A 22,449-nucleotide genomic window follows, 5' to 3' on the forward strand; every position below is an offset into this window, starting at 1 on the left:
ACGGGTGCACGTACACAGCATCGATGGACCCTTTTTCCGGAGGCCAGTAATGGACTACCCTGTGTACGTGTGTTTATGTGCCTGACGTATAACAAGATGTGCCCTGTTGCCGATTGAGTTTTCTGCGAGGCCACTAGACCCGCAAGACTGAGTGACACCATCGTCCCTGCAGTCTACCAACCGTCCCTGGACGAGCGTAAAAGTCTGACATCGACTTCATTTCCATCTTTTTCTTCATCACTCCATCACATCCTCATCCCTTCTGTCTCCCTACTCTCTTACCCTGACTCTTGTCTACCGTCTCAACGTTTTATTGTCGCTTGTTCATTCAAGGCCCCTTCCTCTTCTCGTTTAATTTCTGATCAGTCCACGCCGTATCGTACCTGTGCACCTGAGAGCACGCTGATCAGTCTCTACCCCATCCTACACCTCCAACGCTCGTTCCTCAAGCTATGCACCATTCCCAGGCCAACGTCAGGAAGAGACTTGACCACTACTATCGCTGTGTCAATGCCGTCATCCTCAACCGCCAGAACCCTACCACAGGCCTGATCCCAGCCTCAGTTGCAGTGACGACTCATGGCGACTATCGCGATGCCTGGGTTCGGTAGGGATCATTCTGTCATACAACCATTGCCTCCATCTTCAATTTCAAGCTGCATCGATCAATTGATGGACTTACTAAACCCGTTTACGTGCTTTGTTCTGCTTTAATTGTTCGATCTATCCCGTAGTGATAACGTGTATTCTATCATGGCAGTCTTCGGTCTTGCGCTCGCGTACCGCCGAGTCGATGATGACGAAGGCCGAGCCTGTAAGTTCCTTTTATCCTTTCATCTTTCTTGTTGTGTCCTTTATCTGGTAGTGAGTAGGATAGGCAGCCTGCTTTGGACATTCTTTCTTTCCGCTGGGGCGAAAAAAAAAAAAAAAAGGATCGAACTCTATGGGAGCCAGTGGCCAAAGTCGTGACATGTCCCGTCGTCGCCAGCTATTTCCCGCTTATCCCACAGTTCTGATTTCAACATTGGGCAGCTGAAGGAGTTCAAACCTTGCCTTGCAGATAAGGAAGCACAAACCAACGAGCGGCTGGTTGGCTATCGCCCTCCTTCAAAGTTTTTTTTTGTCTTGCTTTATTCGCCGTTTGAGTTGGTGTCCTTGATCCATACGGCCATCATTGCATCACTGCTCAACAAACATCAAACCAAGGTTGCTGGTAAACATCTGTGTGCGTGTGGATGTATGCGTGCGGGTATGTTTCTTTCCCGAGCAGCACGCGACTCCGGTGGGGTTGCATGGCGGTTGGGGCTATGGCACTCCCAAAAAGAAAAAAAAATTGTACCTGCATACGGATTGTCGTACCGCAAATTCGCGCAATAGACAATCCTCGCACGCAGAACACATACCGTGGGGAGGAATCCAAGTCACTGCTGCCCGACCCTTCTCTTCCCCCCGAATCTTCACATTGCCCTCCTTTGTATCAGGATCTGATGGGGGACCTGGAAGCTGAAGGCTGACTTGATCCATTTGCTGAAAATCGATAGATGAACTTGAGCATGCTGTCATCAAGCTGATGCGCGGTCTGTTGTTCAGTATGATGCGACAGTCGCACAAGGTTGAGGAGTTCAAGAAGACGCAGGCACTCAAGGATTGCCTTCACGCAAAGTACAACACTGCCACCGGAGACACGGTCGTCGGTGACTCGGAGTGGGGTCACTTGCAGATCGATGCCACCTCCATCTTCCTGCTGGCATTGGCGCAGATGACTGCCTCAGGAATACTGATCGTCTACACAGCAGACGAGGTCGACTTTGTGCAGAACTTGGTCTTTTACATTGAACGCGCATACCGCACCCCTGACTACGGTATCTGGGAAAGAGGCAACAAGATCAACCATGGAGAGCCCGAACTGAACTCGTCCTCGATTGGTATGGCCGTTGCAGCCCTGCAGGCGATCAACGGTATCAATCTCTTTGGATCTCGAGGCGGACCCAGCTCGGTAAGTCTTTGCCTGCATGCTGCAGTCATCCATGGGGGATTTACAAAGTAGATAATTACGCTAACGTGCCTCACTTCACGCTGCGAATGAGAATAGGTGATCCATGTCCTGCCCGATGAAATCACACGCAACTATACAACTCTTCACTCCGCACTGCCAAGAGAGTCCAATTCCAAGGAAATCGATGCTGCCCTGCTCTCTGTTATCGGATTCCCTGCCTTTGCCGTGGGCGATGCTAAGCTGGTAGAGCGCACCAGGAACGAGATTATTGAAAAGCTCGGTGGCAAATATGGATGCAAGCGCTTCTTACGTGATGGTCATCAGACTGTTCTTGAGAGTAAGTCGGATGGCAGTCTTTCTACTGGTTGCAGCTGTTTATGTAAAAGTATTTCAGTAGACTGACGCGACTCTTCATTTAGATACAACCCGTCTGCATTATGATGCCCATGAGCTCAAGATTTTCGAGGGTATCGAGTGCGAGTGGCCCCTGTTCTTCACCTACTTTATTCTGGATGGTCTCTTCAGCGAGAACGAAGAGCAAGTGGAGGAATACCGTGCCAAGCTGGAGCCATTGATTATCGATTCGGCAACGCTTGTTGACTTCGGCCAGTTTATCACAGACTCCATTTCGGATAGCGAGGACGGCCGAGGACTGAAAACACCTACCTCACCTGGAATTGCCACTCCTGGAAGCGACGGGAAGCTGCCTGAGCACATGCCACTTATTCCCGAGTTGTATTACGTTCCTAACCACCTCGTCGAGGCCGAAAAGAAGGACAACCATTCCCAGGCTCGTATCGCCAACGATAACCTCCCTCTTGTCTGGGCCAACTCACTCCATACACTCGGCAGCTTAATCTACGAGAACCTGCTAAGCGTAGCCGAAATCGATCCTCTCGGAAGACGTTTCAACGCCCGCAAGACTCACGCCAATGACACTGTGGTTCAAGTCGTGCTCCTTGCCGAGGACACCAATCTGCAGAGCATGCTAAACATGTATGGACTCGAGACCCAGACGATGGACCAGGTTCACCCCATCACGGTCAGTCATCCTCAGGGACTCAAGGAGGTTTATGGAGCACTCGGAAGGAACGCCAAGCTGGGTCTGTCTGGAAGACCTAAGCGTCCCATCGGATCTCTTGGAACATCTCGCCTGTATCGCGTCGAGGGTCACCTTTATGCATTCACACCCCACTTCATGGATAACGAGGAGTTCTACCTCACGAGCGACAATGACTACCTGATCTCGATCTTTGAGCAGGAATTGGCCTTTGTTCGCCAGTACTGGCATTATCCTGGACGCCCCACGATGACGATCTTGCTGACCCATGCTATGTTGGGCGGATTGTCGAAATCCCGCAGCTTCGCCTCGCAGACAGCAATTGATGCCCAGCGCTTGACCACCTGGAGAAAGGCTGGGCTGGGCTCGGCTCCACAAAAGGACAACAAACGCAACCTTCTCAACTTCTTCATGACCCTCCGCAGCGGCGTTTGCAACGGTGTCCGCGTTCGTCTAGGACGTTTGAGTGAAATGGTCAACACGTCGTGCATCGAATCCTTGGACTTCTTGGTTACTAAGAAAGATATTGACTGGATGGGTATTCTTCGGGGCGCCGCCAACCGTCGCAAGGGCCGCAATGCCAGGAAACTGGGACTTAACGAGAAGAAGACACAGGCAGCGACACCAGGAGGCAGCCGGACACCTAGCCATCGCTGGTCGATGCACCGACGATCGTCATCCTTCGGTCCTGGCTTCAATCCCGTATCTTTGACGACACCTGCGGTCAACACCGATTTGGACGGAGATAGCTACTTTGAATCACTTTCGCAGGCTCCGACGCCCTCTGAGTCCAACTTCCCCGGATCGCCCTTTGGCATGACCCCCGTGCCCACCGCAGCTCAAGAGCCGTACAGCTCCAAGAAGAGCAAGAAAGATGAAGCCAAGGTGTTCAAGCTAAAGGACCACGAGGAGCCTCGACCGAAGGCCAGGAACGGTGCCACAGGTTCCGGTATCCTGACGCCCGACCTGGCCAACCTCGAAATTTCTGAGGCACTCGCTAACGGGGCTGCCTTGGAGGAAGATGAGGAATCGGACGGGTCTGCCGACGCCATGGACAACTTGGGCCTCACTCTTGGAGACCCATCTCAAATGGATGCGGCTATGAATATGCTGGCCACCTCTGTCAACCTTTACGATCAAATTGGTATGCGCGACTGCCATCCCCTTGTTTATTGTGTTTGGTATTAGAGAATGTCAACTAACACACACTTTTCTCTGTTTACTTCTACATTCCAGATTTGCTCCAGTACCTTTTGTCATGCCAGGGAATGGAATTTTATGTCAGTAACTTGGATGCAACGGTGCAATCGATGCTGGAGGAGGTCTACTTCAAGTCCCTGCAGCTCAAACTCTGGTCCATTGTCCGTCAGGCTGCCGGATTGCTCCACAAGGTTGTCAACTCGCTCACCATCAACATCACCGACTTGGTTATTCGTCAGAAGCAGATCACCATCGGATCCGGACCCACTGAGCACAAGATTACGACGCCCTTGGGTCCTGACGTGCTCAGTCGCATGATCTACGACGGCAACTTTGACGACGTTCGAGAGGGTCCTGTTGTTCAGGAGGTCCTGATCTACCTGGGATCCCTCATCAGAGCCGACCCCACCATGTTCGAGGGTATCATGCGTCTTCGCACACACTTCCTGATTATTGCTCTACGCGAGGAGATTTCGCGTCTCAACAGTTGCGATGAGACGGATGCTGTCGAGCACTTGATGCAGATGTCGCCTTTCGAGCTCAAGTCGCTGTTAGGAACGGTGTTGTCTGGCCCCACTCTCAGTGCGAACGCCGCCAATACGCTTCTTCGCAACCAGTCTCCTGGTCGTCGTCAAGCCGGCAACGTCTCTTTGACGGGTGAGGCTACCAGCAGCAACGCGCCCCCGAGTATTGCTTCATCTGGTTCCTCATTGTCCATGGGCGCTGTTCCCATCCCTAATATGACCAAGGGCTCAACCACATTCACAATCAAGGTCCAGTCGGGTGGATACCACTCGGGCAATTTCTCAAAGATTCTTATCAACGACAGCACGATGTCTGTGTCGTCGCGTGGAATCAACATAGTGGTAATCGACCCTGCGCAGGGCGTGCTCATCGAGTCGGTCGCGTTTGACACCCATATCTCTGAGGACGAGAGCGACGACTTGGCACGTCTGGTGGACTGGCTTCATTCTGGCATGATTGTCGTGTGCGCGAGCAAGGACGACTGTTTTGAGCACCTGACCGCGGCTGCTCGACTTGCGCTGAAGCAACTCGGAAGCGGACATGTCAACGAGATCAAGTATCGTGATTCATGGTGCATGATTGGCGAGAAGGGTAAGTTGATTAAGCGTACCTGCGTTTTTATTTAGAACGCTGGTGGTACAGAGCACTGCCTAGTTCAAAATCAAAAAATCTGAAAAATCGCAAATGAAAAATCACGCAATAGGAATTGACGCTGGCACGGCATCTGAAGCCCACAAGTCATTTATGGATGGACCCACCGATGTTTTGGAAAAGACATTCGACCTGGCCCTCTACAAGGCCAAGGCAGCCGATAGTCAAGAAGCCTTTCCGTCACCATCGGCCATTGCAGCATTTGTGCCAAACTCCTCGGGTCGTTGGCTGCGGCGCCGCAAGAACGACGGTGCGCTAAACCGCGTCCCCAATAAATTTTACCCGCGTGTCTGGCGAATTCTCTCCCACGCTGCTGGCATTCGTATTGGGGCACACTTCATGCCACGCGATCCTATCGTTTCCGAAAAGACGCCTGAGGAGTTCAACTTTGCATTGGCAGTCGAGAACTTTTTGGGCGTGATCCTGGATCCGGCCGAGCGACAGATCGCCATAGAGACACTAATGGTGGTTGCCAAGATCGAGGACCGTAACCCGGGTATGGAGGTGCAGCCTGAAGTGATCGATCTGCCCGTGATCATGAAGGAGGCCATGGATAACTTCTGGTCAAAGTGGGTCGTGAATGGATCGGATGTTGCGGTGACTGGCCTTGGAGATGTCAGCTTTGAGCACCACGAGCATCTCGCCCGTAGGATGTTCTACGATCTGCCTCAGGAGGGCAAGGAGGGTACGTTCGCGTATCTAGCACGTGCCGTGTTGAAGCTTTTGCCTTATTCCATCGACTTTGAGTGAACTCGTTTGTTAGATTAGCAATAAAGTAGAAGAAAAAGAAGACAGGATGTACGATACCACAATACAGCTATAGCTATCGCTACAATGCAAATTTCTGCGGCTTATTTGCCACCAAAATGCCAATGACTCCATCCTTGTTTACCGCTGCAGCATCCTGCATCCTTACCAAGGTCGAGGATGCAAATGTCTTAGCCTTCGTTTTTTAGCCCATGCGGGAGCGAGCGCACTGCCGTAAATCTCACTGCGCCCTCGTTGCTTTTACTTCAAAATGGCCATCCTTTAATTTTAGAATTACGGAGGTTGTTCTACATGGGGCATCATCTTCTCGTCCCTCTCTATCTCTCCCGACTGCCACGTCGTTATCAACTGTGCAAGATCGCAAAGTCCTGCAGCGCGACTCCAATGACAGTGACAATGTGGCGAACGAAAATTGGAATTTTGGGAGACGTGGCAAATACAGTCGTCACTGCATAATACCCCTTGCCGCAAACGACGTGACAATGCTTCGCCATTTTTTTTTTCTTTTCTCCCTGCTGCCACATTGATCTTTATTCAAATAGATACAGCGACTCTCCGCGGAAGGTAGAAGAGCCGAAAGGGCAGGTCAACTGGTGTCGAATGGGCTGTCTACTGAGTAGTGGGGCAAAGGACGCTTCCCCGGCCCATTTGCCTTCCACATAGCCCTACCTTTGATGGAAGGAGAAACTAGCTATTTCTTAGACGAGTTATCCTTCTATATGGAATGTAGATGATGGACACTGCATGAGCAGGCTGAGAGCAGGCTGAGGACCGACTTTTTTTTTGTTTTATTTTTTATGTCGCTCAGGACAATGTCAGTGCATGAGTGCATGTTTACATTCTGCAGATCCGTTGCTCTTTACCGCGCGTTCAATCAAAAAGTTGTTCTTAAAGTACTGCGATGGTGGCGAATTCCTGCCATGGGATATCAAGGGAAAAAATCAAGCATCCTTTGGGGAAAATTTAGTTGAAGAATCCTCGCCTGACAGTTGCCGCCAGTTTTTTAGGTTGTCCTTTGATTAGACGACCTTTCGTGGACTAATGCAGCGAAGAAGAGCCTCGCATGTCTTGAGTGCATGTCGGATTGTGTTTTGCAGCACAGCAGCTTTTTTTTTTTACTGGCTCTCTATTTTCTGTAACGGCGTGTAGTCTTTTGTGGCCGGTAGGTTCCCACACGGGACCGGCACCCGCCTTTTATTTTATTTTAAGCATATCGCAAGTGGAACAACCGTGAGCCCGCATGAGTGCAATCGGACTTTGGCCGGACTAGTCGGTTGACGATCTGGTGCGGTCGAGAATTACCATAAAAGGAAATACGTCAAATACCCAAAGGGCTCCGCCCAGAGACCCGGGGAGAGATCGATTGACCAGCCATCCTCGTATAAAACGATCCAATTCCCCCCTCCTTTTGACCTGCATCAAACCAAAAAAAAAATTCCGAGGCACAAACAGCAGCGAATATAAAAACGCGTCTCTCGCTTCTTCTCCTTTCCTCACCTACCCCAACAACCCCGCACACTGCAAACTGCACCCTCAAAAAGAAACAAAAGCAAAAGAAAATGCACTCTACAAACGCATACCCTTCAGAAGGCCAGCAAGGCATCCAGTCGTCTCTGAAACGCGAAACCACCGACGACCTGAGCAAGATGTACACAACCCTCTACGATGCTGAGGATCAATTGCAGCAGCAGGAATACGCCCTTTACCAGCAGCAGCGCCAGGAGGTCCAGGCATCAGCCAATGCGCTCCCGGATGTGCTGCTGAACGCGCCCTCCTCGCCCTGGAACGAACACTACCAGCCAGCTTCGCCCACCTCGTCATGCTACTCAGGCTCCTCCTCTTCTTCGGACTCAGCCCATTCAAGCCCCGCAGTGGATCTCCTCAAGACAATAGATCAGGAAGAGGCTGACGAGTTGGCTGGCCTCTTCAACATCACGATCGAGGATCTTCTTTCAGGGAACCCACTCTCGTTCAACTACCTCGACGCAGATGTCTCTGATTCCATTTCGAACTTCTCATTGTTTGCGCCCCAGCAACCGCAGCCGATGACCGTGGCGGCGCTGCACTTTGACAGCATGGACCAACAGCAGCAGCAGATGCAGATGCAATATCAACAGCAATTGCTCCAGCACAATCAGCAGCAACAGCAACACTACCAAAACTTGCACAGCCAACAGCAGCAGCAACAACAACAGCACCATCACGCGGGACCTCACCGCTCAAGGTCCCTCTCGCCCGTTATCTCCAGCGCACCTTATCCTGCGACGCAGCAGTCTTCTCATTCTCCCTTCCTCCCTCACTCTCCCGAACAACGTTATTCAGAAATGACGCCCCCATCTCCCGCAGCCACGTATGCACCATCGCCATCGCCATGCCCACCCTCACCCGCAGCACCCTCGACACCTTGCATGTCCCCAATCTCACCGATTCCCACTACTGCGGCGATCACGACGCTCTCCAACGCCGAGGGCATGACGATGATCAAGAATGAGGATGGCTCCATTATGGTGTATAACCCCCAGACGGAATCGATGACCTTCCGATGCGAACTCTGCCCTAGCGAATCCTTTGGACGGATCCATGACCTGAAGCGGCATCAGACATCAAAACATCAGGCGATGACCTGGCCATGCGAGTTCTGCAACCGGCCGTTTGCAAGACGCGATGCGCTGTTGAGACACTATACTGTCAAGTCTGCAAGAGAGGATGGTGTCCATCCCGCGAGTCATGAGACCGAAAAGTTGTTGGCAGCTCGTTCGCGAGCAAAGCTGATCTGCTAGGGGCGTACAATAGGGTTCTTTTCTTTTCTTTTTTATCATTATTATTCGTTTTACTTTTCCTGCATTTCAGCTTTTTAACAACAGAAAAAAGAGAAAAAACCTTTCCCCACCCCCCTCCTCTTCCCTTCCACACTTTGTACATAGTCTCGTCGCATACATAGAGTTATTTCCATTTTCTTAGGTAGTCAGTCAGATGCTATATTGCACACATCAAAATCATTGACAAAACCAAGAAAGGACCCAGCGCGATTTATTAAACATCGTTATAACATATGACACATTCTTCGCAACTTGCTTTTGGGTGATTTGGCTCATTGTCGATCATTCCGGTTGAGGCGCAATACATTTCTGAGCCCGACGTGTGAGTATCGAGGTGAGGGGCTGAGGGCGGCAGTGCTTCATGACAAGGGATTGCAATTGACTTTCTGGAAATTCCCATTTTTGTCCGCTTCTGTTGTGCCCACACAACGACCCGATCGGAATGGTTATTTTGCCACCAAAGACTAGTGATTCGATCTGTGGAACATGAGCTTTCCCGAGGCGGCAAGGAGTCAAAATAGGGACAGCACAAGGCAATCGACTTGTTTGTGCAAGACAAACACATAAGTAAATAACACAAAGGGTGTTCATCATCGAATGACAACAAAAAAAAAAAAACAAGGCGAATGGGCGGATGCGTCCCTGGTAACCGTCATGGTACTTCTCTTGGGGCGTTCATTCCGCGCCGTGTCATTGCGGCGTCTGGTCTAGGCACGATTATGCCCAAAAGTTGATCTCCCGCCCTGCGCCTTCATCACGATCTATATCTGCCGTGCTTTTGCATCTTTCGTTGTGTTGAGTCCTCGTAGATGGAGACTATCAGACGCGTTACGTAACAAGTCCCTTCTCGAATTTCTCGAATAATGAATATTTGTCAATTCGAAAAAAAAAAAAAAAAAAAAAACGCGGATCGTTTGCAGACGCATTGATGTCTTGTCGGTCAATGTGCTTGGCCACAATTGCCTCTCAAATTATTTATGTCCTAGCACAGCATAGCCTCGAATTAATATCGTAAGCCCATCCTTTTATTAAATCCTCCTAGCAGAGGAATAAAGATGATGGCGATGTTGTACTATAACGGCAACAATCCAAGAAACCGAAGGAGTTTGGGGTCCCCTAGACCATATTAGATTCGTCGTCTTCCTGAAGGATGTTGTTGACATCAAGCTGGCTTTTGTTACCCTGCTCTCGTTGGAGGATCTTCTCGAACTTGGGCTCGGGCGCCGGATAGATGTTGTAGACAATGATACCAACAATGATCAGTACGTACGCGATGGGGTACAGGCGGTTGATCTGCATGAGAAGAAAAAAAAAAAGATACATGCGTTAACGAAGTTTTTGCAAACGATGCAGATCATATACAACAGATCGGCAAAGCGTTTGCTTCGTACCTTGGCACCAAAGAGGAAGAGTCCAAAGATCAGTCCATAAAAGTCGCTCGTCAGCAAACTCAAGTTAAAGAAGGTCGCAGACGAGAGCCGGAACAAGATCGGTGAGGCCGAGTACATGATGAACAGCGCAATATCGAATCCAATGATATATCCGACCACCTGCGGCGTCCACTCCACAGATCGGATCTCGTTCCTCTCCAGAACAGCCAATTGAATGCCATTCAGGATCGTGGCCCAAAATCCCATCTGACCCACGACCTCGTACATGGGTCTCTGTCGGACCAAGAACTCTTGGTAGACATTCGAGACCCCATAGAGGGTTGCGCCAAGGAGACAGAAGAGGTCGCCCTTGACATAATCCGATCCTGGAAAGTCCTTGCCAGCCTCCATGTCGGACCAGATCAAGAAACCCATCCCGGCCATGGCCAGAAAGACACCAAGGTAGTGGAACCGGATGAAACGCATCTTGAGGAAGAAGACCGAGAGCACGACGACACATGGGATGGTCCAGGCGTCGAGCAGCATGGCGGAAAGTAGTGATGTATAGTTGTAGGCCTTAACCACAAAGTAATTACCCTCTACATCAACTATCGCAAACAACATGTCTAACGAATTCGTCCCAGGAATACATTTTTAATTGAGTAGACAGAGGAGGCGAGGCTCTTTGACGTCCATGGATCAATTGAGAGCGGGATCAAAGAAAAAAGAAAAAGAAAATGAGCACTTACAATAAAAAGCCCTGCGGCGGATAATCTCAAGCCATCCTCGGAAGCCCTCCTTATAGATCGTAATGGATGTATAAACGATTCCAAGTACAAGGTAGTTCAGAAACGACTGTGTGGTCGGGATCGAGACCGGGTTGTCGCCCTGCGCCAGCTTGGTCGTGAAGATGGTCGTTGCAGTGATACAGAGCGAAAGCAATTGTCCCAACAACAGGATGGTCAAAAACTTCTTAGACATAAGATTAGCCATCCTCTCCTTCCAGGTCGGCCTCACAAGCGGCGTGAGGCTATCGACATTCGAGGATACGCTCAGGGATGGGTCTGAGGACTGTGCATCATCCTGGTAGTTTTGTCGTTGCTGAACAAAGTCCTGTTCCTGCTGCAACTTGGGCGGTAGGACCGAATCGTTGGCGATACTAGGCATGATTTTTCTTGTTCTGAGTCTGAAACTGATTCTTAGAATGAACGGAATCGAATGCTGGCACTTGAGGGTGATGCAACAGCGGGTTTCGTCTTTTAGGTATGGGAGGGGTGAAAAGACGATGAAAGCGGCCCACCGATCATCCCTGGCGGATCCCCCTCCCTCTTATACAGCTCTGCTCCCCTGCCTCCCTGAACTCAGCTCAGCGAAACATACTAGAAGAAAAACCTTTTATTTTACAAAGTCACACAGGAATGTCTGGCTAATGGTATCGGGGCCGATTGGTGTAGTTGTCTGGGTCGCGTCCTGCAAGTGCCTGGCTCCAGCGTGAGGATGTGTCTCCGCGTGAGAGCGACAGGATTGACCGGTATCCCGTTGTTGCCTGATATTCCTCCCTTGCATTCGATGTCCGTAGCGATGGCCGTGATGTGTTCCTATATTGTGAACTCCGTCGCTCATTTCCACCGTCGCTTGTGTTATAAAGCGAAGTCCTCCTTGACTGCGACGATAACCGGTACGTGTGCGATTGTGGCAATTGTTGTTCTTGTTGTTGGCCTTGGTACTCTTGATAAGACTCCTGCTGCTGTTGTTGTTGCTGGCCCTGACCATGTGCCTGATCCTGCAGGTGATACTGGTCTCGTTCCTGGTGGTATTCTACATTGTTGTTGATTTGCTCCTGCTCCTGCTCATACTCCTCCAATTGATCTTGCGCCTGTTCCTGCTCCTGATGCTGCACTGTTACAGTGTATACCGACGACTATTACAATCCAATTGGGCGTGTCAGTGAAAGGTCATTGGGCGTGTCAACGACCATAGGACAAGCACTCGAGGGAGCACACATACCTTGAAGAGCGTATAGACGAGACCCATTTTTCGCTCTACGATCCGAATCTTGTCGATCAGCTGTGCAATGTCAACCGCATTCATCTCCTGCAGCGTCTCGTTGATCTGTGGTAGTGAATCACCAAAGGCAGATAAAAGTCAGTTTCCTGATCGTTCGCCGCTTTCTGTCGCCAACTTCTTGCTCGCTGTGTTCCTGGCTCCCTTACATGCTCCAACTTCGTAGCGAGTTTTGCATACTCTCCAAGCAGTTCCTTTGACGACATGACTGGCAGTAGAGTAAAGACGCGACAGTTTGCATGGGCTGAGTCCTTGGTCGTGTTCCTGAGATATGGACAAGCCACTGCTGCCATGCGAGCTACATTGGACGCTCAACTCCACTTGGCTCCATTCCTTTTTCATCAAAAACATACACCCTCCTCATCACCCACGCGACTCCATAGAAACGAGGGATGCAGACCTCGTTGCTCATCATCAGTATCGCCCTCAAGGTGCTGCTGTTCCCTACATAGTGAGTCGCATCGACCCTGAACACCAAAAAAAAAAAAAAAGGAACAGCAGGACATCAGGAGCAACTCAAGGACGACGACTTCTGACATCCTTATCCCATCAATGCAACTAGCCACTCCACAGACTTTGAAGTCCACCGCAACTGGCTCGCCATCACCCACTCCTTGCCTATCTCGCAATGGTACCATGAGGTAACTCTCCTTGCACATGCCAATCGATAACACTACGCCATATCATGCAGGATCGTATTATTGTGGGAACCCTCTTATCCTGACCATATCTCTTTCAATCGCTTCTAAACCTGCTAGAAAACAAGCGAGTGGACACTGGACTACCCACCATTCTTCGCCTGGTTCGAAAAGTTCCTCTCCATTTTCGCTGCCCAGATCGATCCCAAGATTGTCCAGGTCGATAACCTCAACTACGACACCCTCACGACCATCTACTTTCAACGGACAACCGTGATCGTCAGCGAACTGGTGCTTTTCTGGGCACTGCAGCGGATGCTGACCGTCATGGGAAACCGCCCGCTCCAGAAAATCATCAATTGGTCGTTGATGCTCAACCCGGGCCTAATCATGGTCGATAACATGCACTTTCAATACAACGGGTTCTTGTACGGGATCATGATCCATTCCCTGGTCGACGCAAAGCAGGTATAGAAAAGTGCTACAGGTCGGAACAGTTGTTGTCTTGCAAATGGCATTGGATAGGTTGCACATGGTTACTAATGAAACTGATGTTCTGTGTATGATAGGGAAAATTGCTGCGATCTGGCATCCTGTTTGCAGCACTGTTGAACTTTAAGCACATTTATCTCTACATCGCACCGTCGTACTTCGCGTTTCTGCTTCGTGCGTACTGCTTCGAGAATTCTGGAAACAGCATCCGAGGTATTTCACTATACAACATTTTCATCGGCCGCGGTTGGACTTCAAATCGATCAGGAACATGGAACTTAGCGTCGTACAACTTCTCTTTGTACTTCATTAGCAAAATCATGGACTTCAGCCTTCAGACCCCTTCACTTCCTCGCATTGGGCTTTAGTGTCATTGCCGTATTCGCAGCTTCACTCGGCCCCTTTGCTGCCATGAACCAGCTGCCTCAATTGGCCTCACGCCTGTTCCCCTTTAAGCGAGGACTTTGTCACTCGTATTGGGCCGCCAACTTCTGGGCCTTGTACACCTTTGTCGACAGGGTTATGATCGTGCTCGTCTCCAAGACACCTCTCGGACAATATCTCAACCTCACCCTCGATCCCTCGGCTCTCGCTGCAACTACCCGCGGACTCGTCGGCGACACTGCGTTTGGCATCCTACCAACCGTGACAGCACAGCACACCCTCATCTTGACAGTCCTCTTGCAGATCCCTAGTCTAATTGCCGTCTTCCGAAAGCCGACATTCGATCGATTTATTGGATCAGTAGCCTTGTCCGCCTTTGCGTCATTCCTGGCTGGTTGGCATGTGCACGAGAAGGCCATCTTGCTGTGCACGATCACTATGAGTGTTGCGATCGCAAACTTGGTAGGAACGAGCCCCAACTCTGGAGCAGGAGCTGGCGCACTGGCGGATCAGAAGGGGGGAGCGCTGACACCCCGGGATGTTCGCTCATTTATGATCGTTAGCTTGGCTGGTTATATCGGACTCTGGCCTCTTTTCTTTTCTCGCGAAGGTACAAAATCCCCAACATTCGTACACCTTGTCTCTATCATGTCGCACACATTCATCTAATGCGCATCCTGCATGATCTCTCTCTCTCTCTCTCTTTTTTCTCTCTTTCTGCACGCATAGAAACGCCAATCAAGGTACTGATCACCGTTATCTGGTTCGTCGTGGTCGGCACAGGACTGGACCAATGTATACCCAAGCAACCCAAAGGGTCGTCGTCATCGATCGAGGCTGGACCTTCATCGACCATCAACCGTTCCATGCTTCGGTACTTCACCACTCTTGAGCGCCTTTACGTGTTTGGATGTGTACCCGTACAGCTCTACACCAACGTGATCCATGAGGCTGTCTTTGGCCAGAATAAGCTGGCGTTCCTGCCACTCATGATCACCTCGGTCTATGCTGCCGTGGGTGTCGTCTATGGCTGGCTGCTGTACTCGACCGCGTATTTCTCCTCAAGCAAGGCACTCGACAAAAAGAAGACACGATAGCAATAAAAATGTAATGAGATGCGTTTCTTTGTTATATTCAAAAATAAAGTTGCTGGTTCGCCCTAAGAATCTCTCCACCTGGTCTATCCCTGTCCTCAGTCCGCGATCTGTAAGCTATTGCCTTATCCAGCTCAGACCGCTTCTTCGTTCCAAAGCACCGCTTATTGCTCAGGCTGCATGTCTCCCTCACCCATCTCCTGCTGCTCAGGTGCAGGACCGCTCTGCTGAGCTCTCTGTCCAGACAATCCGGAAATAATATCGTCAACACGGAGCAACAAGCACGACGACTCGATCGCCGTCTTGACTGTCTGCACCTTCACTGCGTTGGGCTCCCAGATGCCGTACTCGTGCATGTCCACAATCTTGCCTGCATGTCCATCAACACCCCACGAATGGTTGCCGGTTGCGTGCTTGGCACGGAGAGACGTCAAGATCTTGATCGCATTGCCGCCGCAGTTCTGAATCAGAGTACGGGGGATCACTTCCATGGCCTCAGCAACAGCCTTGTAGGGCCACTGGACTGAACCCTCCAGCGTCTTGCTCTTTTCCATCAAGCCAACAGAAATGGCCATCTCGGTCGCTCCTCCTCCAGGTGAGAGTTTGGGATTGAAGTAGACATTGCGGGCAACGCACATGGCGTCCATCAGGTTGCGCTCAACCTCGTTCAAAATATCCTTGGAAGGTCCACGCAAGACAATTGTGCACGCCTTGGGGTTCTTGCATCCAGTGAGAAAGGTGAAGTATCTATTTGATTGGACAAAAAGAGTACCATCATGTCAGTTCCTGGTCTTTGATCCATGGTAGCGCTTAAAACGACAGTTTCGGTCGATATGGGCACATACTCGTCGCCAATCTTCTCGACAGAGAACAATCCACAGTCATTTCCGACGTCCGACTCCTTCAAGTCATCGACACGGTTGACGATCGTGGCACCAACAGCACGGGCAATACGGTTGTTGTCGGTCTTGCGGACGCGACGGATGGCAGTGATGTTGGCCTTGACAAAGTAGTGCTGCGCCAGATCAGAAACACCCTTCTCCGTGAAAACAATGTCGGGCTTCAACTCGATGATCTTGTCGCACATGGCTTTGATCTGCTCCTCCTCAATCTGCAGGATTCTTGCCCAGTCAGACTCCTTAGTGACCTCAATGTTGGTTTGAGACTCTCCCTTCTTGTACTCCAGAGGGCAATCCAGCAAGATGATGCGGGGGTTCTCAATGCGACGGCGCATCTTGGGGTGGGTGACGTCCTTGTTGACCATGACTCCGTCCAAAACTCTTGACTCTTCAATCTCTCCACCGGGAATCTGTGTAAGATGAAGGTGTAACAGAGATGATTTATAGATCAGTATCATTGTTACCGTACTTTGAATAAAGGAAACCGAACCGATGCTTAAACACATTTCGCATGAAAGCACTGCAACCATACCTTCTCAACTCTGGCATAGCGTTTGATGTCAACCTCCCGACGACCATCATTCTCAACAGCGACACAGCGAACGGCATCCAATGCCAACTTGCACATCATATCGCTCCAGCGGCTGACAAACTTTGTGCCGATCGAAGTCTTGACCAGATCCAGCATCTCCTTGGGATCGTTTATGTTAACGGGGATCGAAATCCTGTCAACAATCTCGATGGCGTCCTCCAGCGCCTGCTTGAGGGCTGCAATGATGACGATGGGGTGGATGTTGCGCTCAAGGTAAGGCAGAGTCTGAGCAAGGACCTCACCAGCTAGAACAAGGAAAAGCAATTTACCACCAATTGGCGTAATTGCGTTAGATCAAGGTCGAGATCGAGATAATGGCATACCCATATGGCGAGTCAACAACATTACGCGAGCAGATCAAGGATAATCATTACCGAGAATAATAACACTGGTGGTTCCATCGCCGACTTCCTCATCCTGTGTCCTGGCAAGCTCGATCATGCTCTTGGCGGCGGGGTGAGCAACCTCGACTTCTCTCAAGATTGCGTTTCCGTCGTTGGTCAGGACAACACCTCCCATAGGATCCAGCAACATTTTCAACATTGAGCGAGGTCCGAGACACGTCCTGATGATATCAGCAACAGTCTACATAAGAGCGAAAGGAAAAGAGATGGATTAGAAAGGGACTAGCACTGTATCTAAGTTGGTACCAAACACCTTGTTCGTATTCTCAGAGTTGACAATCACCTTGGCAGCCGTGATGTTGGAGGATTGAGCCTTGCGACCAGTCTCGCGCTCCATGTTGGTGTCTACAGAGAGGAAAAGTGTTTTTAGGTGATTAGCATCCTGCACAAGGAACTCGGGGGGTCAAGGCGCTAGCTTTGAATAGAGCTGCCTCCACGCGACTCCCGACACGATTAGAAAAGGTCGAGGTGATCGCGAATCTTGTATAGCTGTGTGGTTGTGTCCTGAATTAGACAGGTTGGCGATGGGTGGGTGATCACTTGTTTTCTGATTCGATCACGTACTCATAACAATGACTTGACTCATCTTGGCTGTGTGATTGTTATTCCTGACGGGATAAAAGGTGGAAGATGGGATGAAGGAGGAGGAGTTGATGGCAGATGAGATGTATGAAAGCCTCTCTTATTTGTGGGATGGAACGAGCGAGAAGGAAAAAAAGATCAACGCGCGGCTAGGGAAGGTGGGAGCGAGGACGTCGCTTACGGGGCCTAAGAAGGATCACCTCGTCTTTTTGTGTTAGTGCTGCGGTCGGACACAGCGCAATCAATCAATCGCATTTTGGATTCAGGAACGGTGAGAAGATCTAATCAGATCTCTCGCCTCTTCCACTCTCCTTCACCCAGACACACATCCGCACATTCACCTTCATTCATCCATGGCGGCCTTAACAAGACACATAGTGGTAAATTCTTTTTTATTTTATTTTTTACCAGGATATCAAAACATCGTAACCTAACCAACTTTATCCTTCCACAGGTCGTGGGACTCGGGAACTACGGCCTCCCAGGAACACGCCACAACGTCGGCATGATGGTCCTCGACAATTTCGCCCGGCGTTTTAATGCTCCCTGGTCCAAAAATGGCACCTGGCGAGCCGAGGTCGCCACCGTCACTACGACTATTGCCATCAAGAACCGCGAGCGGACCATAATGAGAGCACGCATGCCTCCTACTAGAACACCTTCTGCAGCCACCGTGAATACAGGTAAAAATGCGATCAATACTTCTACTCCTGCGGTGGATGAAAATGCAGCCGGTACAGTGGACACAGCCTCGACAGAGCCAGCACCCATTGCTAACAAGAAAGAGAAGCCAGAGATGGTCGCCGTGGAACTCAAATTGACCCTTCTCAAGCCCTTGCAACCAATGAACATCAGCGGAAGCGCTGTCTCTCGTGCAGGTATGGTACTCGTCCATGCAATGTTATTTATCATTGAGAGCCGTTGTGCCCTTCCTTTAAACTAATTGGTCTCTTTCTGATTTCCTCCGACTTGGAAAAAACACACAGTCGACGACTTGCGCATCCCCAAGACTGATGTCTTGGTGATCCACGACGACATGGAGCGGGACATCGGAAAGATCTCTTACAAGAGCGAAGGTTCCGCCAACGGCCATAACGGCATTAAATCCTGTATCAAGTACCTTCGAACCCAACACTTCAAACGTCTTCGTATCGGCGTCGGTCGCCCGGCATCCAAAGATCGCTCGCCTGACTTCATTGCGAATTATATCCTCGGAAAATTCAAGCCCTTGGAGATTGAAAAGTTGGAGGAGCTGGTTTATGACCAGGCGGGGGATGAAGTCATCAAAATCATGACCAGATATCCTGACTGGAAACCATGGAAAAAGTGATGGACAGATATCTTTGTGCACCATTGACTGCGGAGAGCATTGTCTAGCCAAGCTTTCGCCTACTCGCTCGTTGCTACTGCAATGCTTCGTGTCGTTTGTGCGATTGTGCTATACTGACTAAAGCTGTGGCACGACAATGACGGCGAAGCGTTGTTCATGACTAACTATCAGAACCATTGCAATGTATATATTTTCTATGCTGAATAAACTGTTCGGCGAAATTTATTCTTTCTAAAATAAATTCCATTATTTTGAAGAAATCTCTGCTTGTCAACTGTATGAGACTCTTTGTTGCAACAACGAATAGTCTGAGATGCGATATCTTTGCTCCGTGCAAGATACTGGCCGTAAAAGACAAAGAGCTGTGCCTAGAACAGCATGCCCTTCAAATGTCCCGCAAAGACCTTGGACTCATTCAACTTGATCGAGAAGATCTGTGGTCCGTTTGCCTGCTTCGACTCAGATCCAATGTGCTTCATGTTCTCCCTCCACAGCCGCAACATCTCGTTCGACTCGTAGGGCTTGATATGGTCACCAGCAGTACCGACTGTCACATGGAGGTTCGGCTGTACAGTATCATACATCTTTCCGTTCACAGCTCTCTTTGCGCTCGAGACCCGAAGCGCTATGATGTTTTCTGTCCAGATAATATAGTCCGTAACGACCGTGGCCTCCAGCTCCGGTTTCTCAAGTTGTCCGCCCGCGGACGAGATGGTGGTGGCAGCTAGAATGGGAACTGTCGGGTTGGAGGGAGGGGTAGCAGGAGTGGGAGCCATTGTGTTGGAAGAAGAGGCGGCCGCAGGCGGAACCTTGCCACGTCTACCTCTCTTCTCCACTCTCGTGAATCTATCTTCCCCCGGCGACGAGGACACAGACAGCGATTGCTCAAAGTTGGTTGAAAGTGCTGACATTGACGTGGTAGGGGGAGAAGTCGTTGGCGATGAGCTTTTTGGCTTTGTTGGCACCGCCACTACTCCTGCAGTCTCCTCCGTGTACAGTTTCCACAGCTCTTCAGCCCTCTGCGCCTTCTTGGGTGATGTATCCTTGCGCGCACTTGTATGGATAAGCGTAACATGTTGGTAGATCCCGACCCTATGATTTTCCTTCCACGCATTGAACTGATCCTTAAACTGCTTCCACAGTGCGTTGTTCTTGGTTCCGATGTTCGTCTGCCCAATCAGCTCCTCCAGGAAACACTGCACTGAACCGGATTCGAGAGCAATGGCAAAATACTTTGGTTCTTTTGCCCTCCTCTGCTTTCCAGAAAGAGCCATAGTGGCAGTATCGCCGGTTAAAGTGCTGGATGCACTTTGATCTGACTGTTCCGGTGATGCCTCGCTCGCCTGCTTCTCCTTATGGCGTCTCTCTGCCTCGCCCGATGCAACTCGCTCTGGTTTCCAGTCCTCTATGGCGTATCGAACCGCCTCCTTGATCTCCTTTGGTCCTGGGACTGGGCTGTTACCGATTCCTCCCGCACCTAACGTTGGGATCGCAAATTCTTTCACAATTCGCTCCACGAACGCCAACGAATCTTCCCCAGCTTTGGACTCAACAACGTTGCTGAAACTGGCATCGGGCTCGATCATAGGATTGAACGGCTCAAATGATCGCAAAAACTTTTGAATGACGAACTCATAGTCGGGACAGTACTCGGGGGTTAAGGACTGGTGGTTCGAACCTCGGTTCTTGACGCGCTCGATCGCCATCTCCCTGATACGCTCAATCGGTAGGTCATCATGCGACCAGTACAGTGCTACGAACCGAGTCTTGGGATATTCTCCTCGGACGGCTTCCATAATTCTCTGTCGGTGCATATACTCAAAGTTATTTCGATCCGCAATGACGACCATGTTCTCCTTAAGCTGGCTCACGACCTCCTTGATGAACTTTTGACCGGGATTCTTCCTGAAGTGGTTGAAGTCATCGCTGTTGACATGGGTCCAGCCGAATAGCTTTGAGAGGGCAACACTGACTGTAGTTTTGCCACATCCAATGGTCGCGATAGGAATCAAAACCGTCCGCTGAAAGTCCTCCTGTGTGACACCATTGTCGCTCGAGGGCATAGCAAGCGACGACTTCTGATCCTTCGGAGACTTGGACTCCCACTCTGACAAGAACATGTCTCGAATAGCGATAATGCCTTGATTTTTGTTGTATCCTGCAAAAATCTCGGGTTGCTTCTTGATGAGATCTTTGATGAACTCGATATATGCCTTTGTCAAAGGATACTTCATGCGCAACGGCGCCCCTGATATCGCTACATTGTCTGCACCTTTAGCCTTCTTTGCCTCGATGTTCAACAGTCGCTTTGTCAGCTCTCTCCATTCTCTGTACATAAGATAGGGCTCATCGTACTTGATCTTGAAAAAGTAGGCGCCTTCTTCCGTCTTGGTCCTGCAACGCACCACAAATCCCTCCACTGCTCGACTGTCGTATTCTCCTGCATTCCTGACCTTCTCCGTAAAGTCCATGACCTCCTTGAATGAATCAAAGGTTACATAACCCGTCTGCCTAAGTCCCCATTCCTTAGCTACCTCCTGGACCTTGCTGCTCGGCAGAGTCTGGAAAACGGCCGTGTTGCGGTTCAGCCCATGGAGATACAGTCCTGCTTTATCGGCCGGGTATCGGAGGACGTGTTCCTCAAAGCTGTCGTCGCACAACTAGAAGTTAATTACAACAAATTATATTACTATCATCAGCAATATCATCCTCACCCATTGACATGCTGCAATAAGATTCAAAGATACCCAAAAGAATTACCTCCGCAACAGCTGTCAGGTTCTGATTCCACAGCCAGAGTCCGAACTCTTGTAACGTCCTACCCTTAGCGGCTAAAGTCTTTTCGAGCCATTCTCGCCCCTTGGATGCATGGATGGCCTCGGCCTGTGCGTCCTTCTCGGACCCATCTCGTACCCCAATGGCATGCTTACTGCTAACAACACACCCTCCTTGCGGTCCGACGAGATGAGGGGGCAATCCAGCCATAAAGATGATGCATCCGTTTTCCTTGAGCGTCACCTCGTATGGTCCCTCTGTGTTTTCCGCGATCCATCCCAGTTGTGTCTTTTGGACCTCCCCCACGTTGAAAAATTTGTCGTATCCACGGATCAGAATCCGATGCATGCCATCGGTATCATCGAGGGTGTCGGCGTCGGTATTGGTGGTACCTTTGGTCGCAGAGGGAAGTCGATGCAGTGCTGGATCCTGATAGGTGAACAACCCGCGTGCTAACGAGGGCAAGGTCCCCTTGACATAATCGTACTCGTTCATCTTCCAAGAAGTGACCTTCAGAACCCTGGGCTCGTGCGCGCCGCTGGTCTTTGATTTAGCGAGAGAGGCGTGGGAGGATGACGAGTGTTGACCCTCCCGTTCCAGATCCAAGTCATAATTGGTGCCGTACACAAGCTTTCGACGACGCTTGGATGTTCCAAGGTCTTTATTTTCGGTACACGCGCGCAGGTCACGGATAAGGCTGTCGGCTCGAGTGGCATCATCCAGGACGCGGTTCTTGCCCGTTGGTTTTGTAGTGTAGTCCTGGATTCGGGTTTGTTGAAGCTGCTTGGCCAGTTGATCCATGGCGA

General features: G+C 50.3%; 7 protein-coding genes across 7 annotated transcripts; 3 read left to right on the forward strand and 4 right to left on the reverse strand.

Annotated features, from left to right (window-relative positions):
* Positions 1-142: 142 nt before the first annotated feature.
* Positions 143-6,225, forward strand: BC939DRAFT_419790 (glycosyl hydrolases family 15-domain-containing protein). The gene is made up of 7 exons (XM_051553067.1): positions 143-607; positions 735-814; positions 1,542-1,996; positions 2,093-2,333; positions 2,416-4,200; positions 4,293-5,372; positions 5,485-6,225. Exons 1-7 carry the CDS (start codon positions 453-455, stop codon positions 6,180-6,182), a joined length of 4,494 nt encoding a protein of 1,497 aa, XP_051416203.1. The 5' UTR covers positions 143-452; the 3' UTR covers positions 6,183-6,225.
* A 3,910-nt stretch (positions 6,226-10,135) lies between these two features.
* Positions 10,136-11,382, reverse strand: BC939DRAFT_392834 (solute carrier family 35 member SLC35F1/F2/F6; the record flags this gene model as incomplete). Its single annotated transcript, XM_051552052.1, has 3 exons — positions 10,136-10,312; positions 10,411-11,015; positions 11,139-11,382. 3 exons carry the CDS (start codon positions 11,380-11,382, stop codon positions 10,136-10,138), a joined length of 1,026 nt encoding a protein of 341 aa, XP_051416204.1.
* Positions 11,383-11,682: 300 nt separating this feature from the next.
* Positions 11,683-12,684, reverse strand: BC939DRAFT_439260 (DASH complex subunit Dad3-domain-containing protein). Its single transcript, XM_051553941.1, has 3 exons — positions 12,603-12,684; positions 12,397-12,501; positions 11,683-12,310 (listed from the first exon to the last, which is right to left on the reverse strand). Exons 1-3 carry the CDS (start codon positions 12,657-12,659, stop codon positions 11,816-11,818), a joined length of 657 nt encoding a protein of 218 aa, XP_051416205.1. The 5' UTR covers positions 12,660-12,684; the 3' UTR covers positions 11,683-11,815.
* On the forward strand, positions 12,685-15,083 carry BC939DRAFT_439262 (family 57 glycosyltransferase). Its single transcript, XM_051553942.1, has 6 exons — positions 12,685-12,904; positions 13,016-13,094; positions 13,212-13,559; positions 13,661-13,796; positions 13,897-14,577; positions 14,697-15,083. Exons 1-6 carry the CDS (start codon positions 12,846-12,848, stop codon positions 15,062-15,064), a joined length of 1,671 nt encoding a protein of 556 aa, XP_051416206.1. The 5' UTR covers positions 12,685-12,845; the 3' UTR covers positions 15,065-15,083.
* On the reverse strand, positions 15,084-17,657 carry BC939DRAFT_439263 (chaperonin Cpn60/TCP-1 family). The gene is made up of 6 exons (XM_051553943.1): positions 17,521-17,657; positions 17,240-17,301; positions 16,927-17,137; positions 16,493-16,797; positions 15,907-16,370; positions 15,084-15,808 (listed from the first exon to the last, which is right to left on the reverse strand). Exons 1-6 carry the CDS (start codon positions 17,540-17,542, stop codon positions 15,226-15,228), a joined length of 1,647 nt encoding a protein of 548 aa, XP_051416207.1. The 5' UTR covers positions 17,543-17,657; the 3' UTR covers positions 15,084-15,225.
* Positions 17,658-17,784: 127 nt separating this feature from the next.
* Positions 17,785-19,081, forward strand: BC939DRAFT_439269 (peptidyl-tRNA hydrolase-domain-containing protein). Its single transcript, XM_051553944.1, has 3 exons — positions 17,785-17,918; positions 17,993-18,416; positions 18,525-19,081. The coding sequence occupies exons 1-3, from the start codon at positions 17,892-17,894 to the stop codon at positions 18,866-18,868; spliced, it is 795 nt and encodes a 264-aa protein (XP_051416208.1). The 5' UTR covers positions 17,785-17,891; the 3' UTR covers positions 18,869-19,081.
* Positions 19,082-19,236: 155 nt separating this feature from the next.
* Positions 19,237-22,444, reverse strand: BC939DRAFT_473644 (RNA ligase-domain-containing protein; the record flags this gene model as incomplete). The annotated part of the gene is made up of 2 exons (XM_051558366.1): positions 19,237-21,528; positions 21,629-22,444. 2 exons carry the CDS (start codon positions 22,442-22,444, stop codon positions 19,237-19,239), a joined length of 3,108 nt encoding a protein of 1,035 aa, XP_051416209.1.
* Positions 22,445-22,449: the final 5 nt, after the last annotated feature.

The sequence above is a fragment of the Gamsiella multidivaricata genome, assembly GCF_025024155.1.
Source record: "Gamsiella multidivaricata strain RSA 2152 chromosome Unknown BC939scaffold_7, whole genome shotgun sequence".
In the NCBI taxonomy this organism is placed as follows: Eukaryota; Fungi; Mortierellomycota; class Mortierellomycetes; order Mortierellales; family Mortierellaceae; genus Gamsiella; species Gamsiella multidivaricata.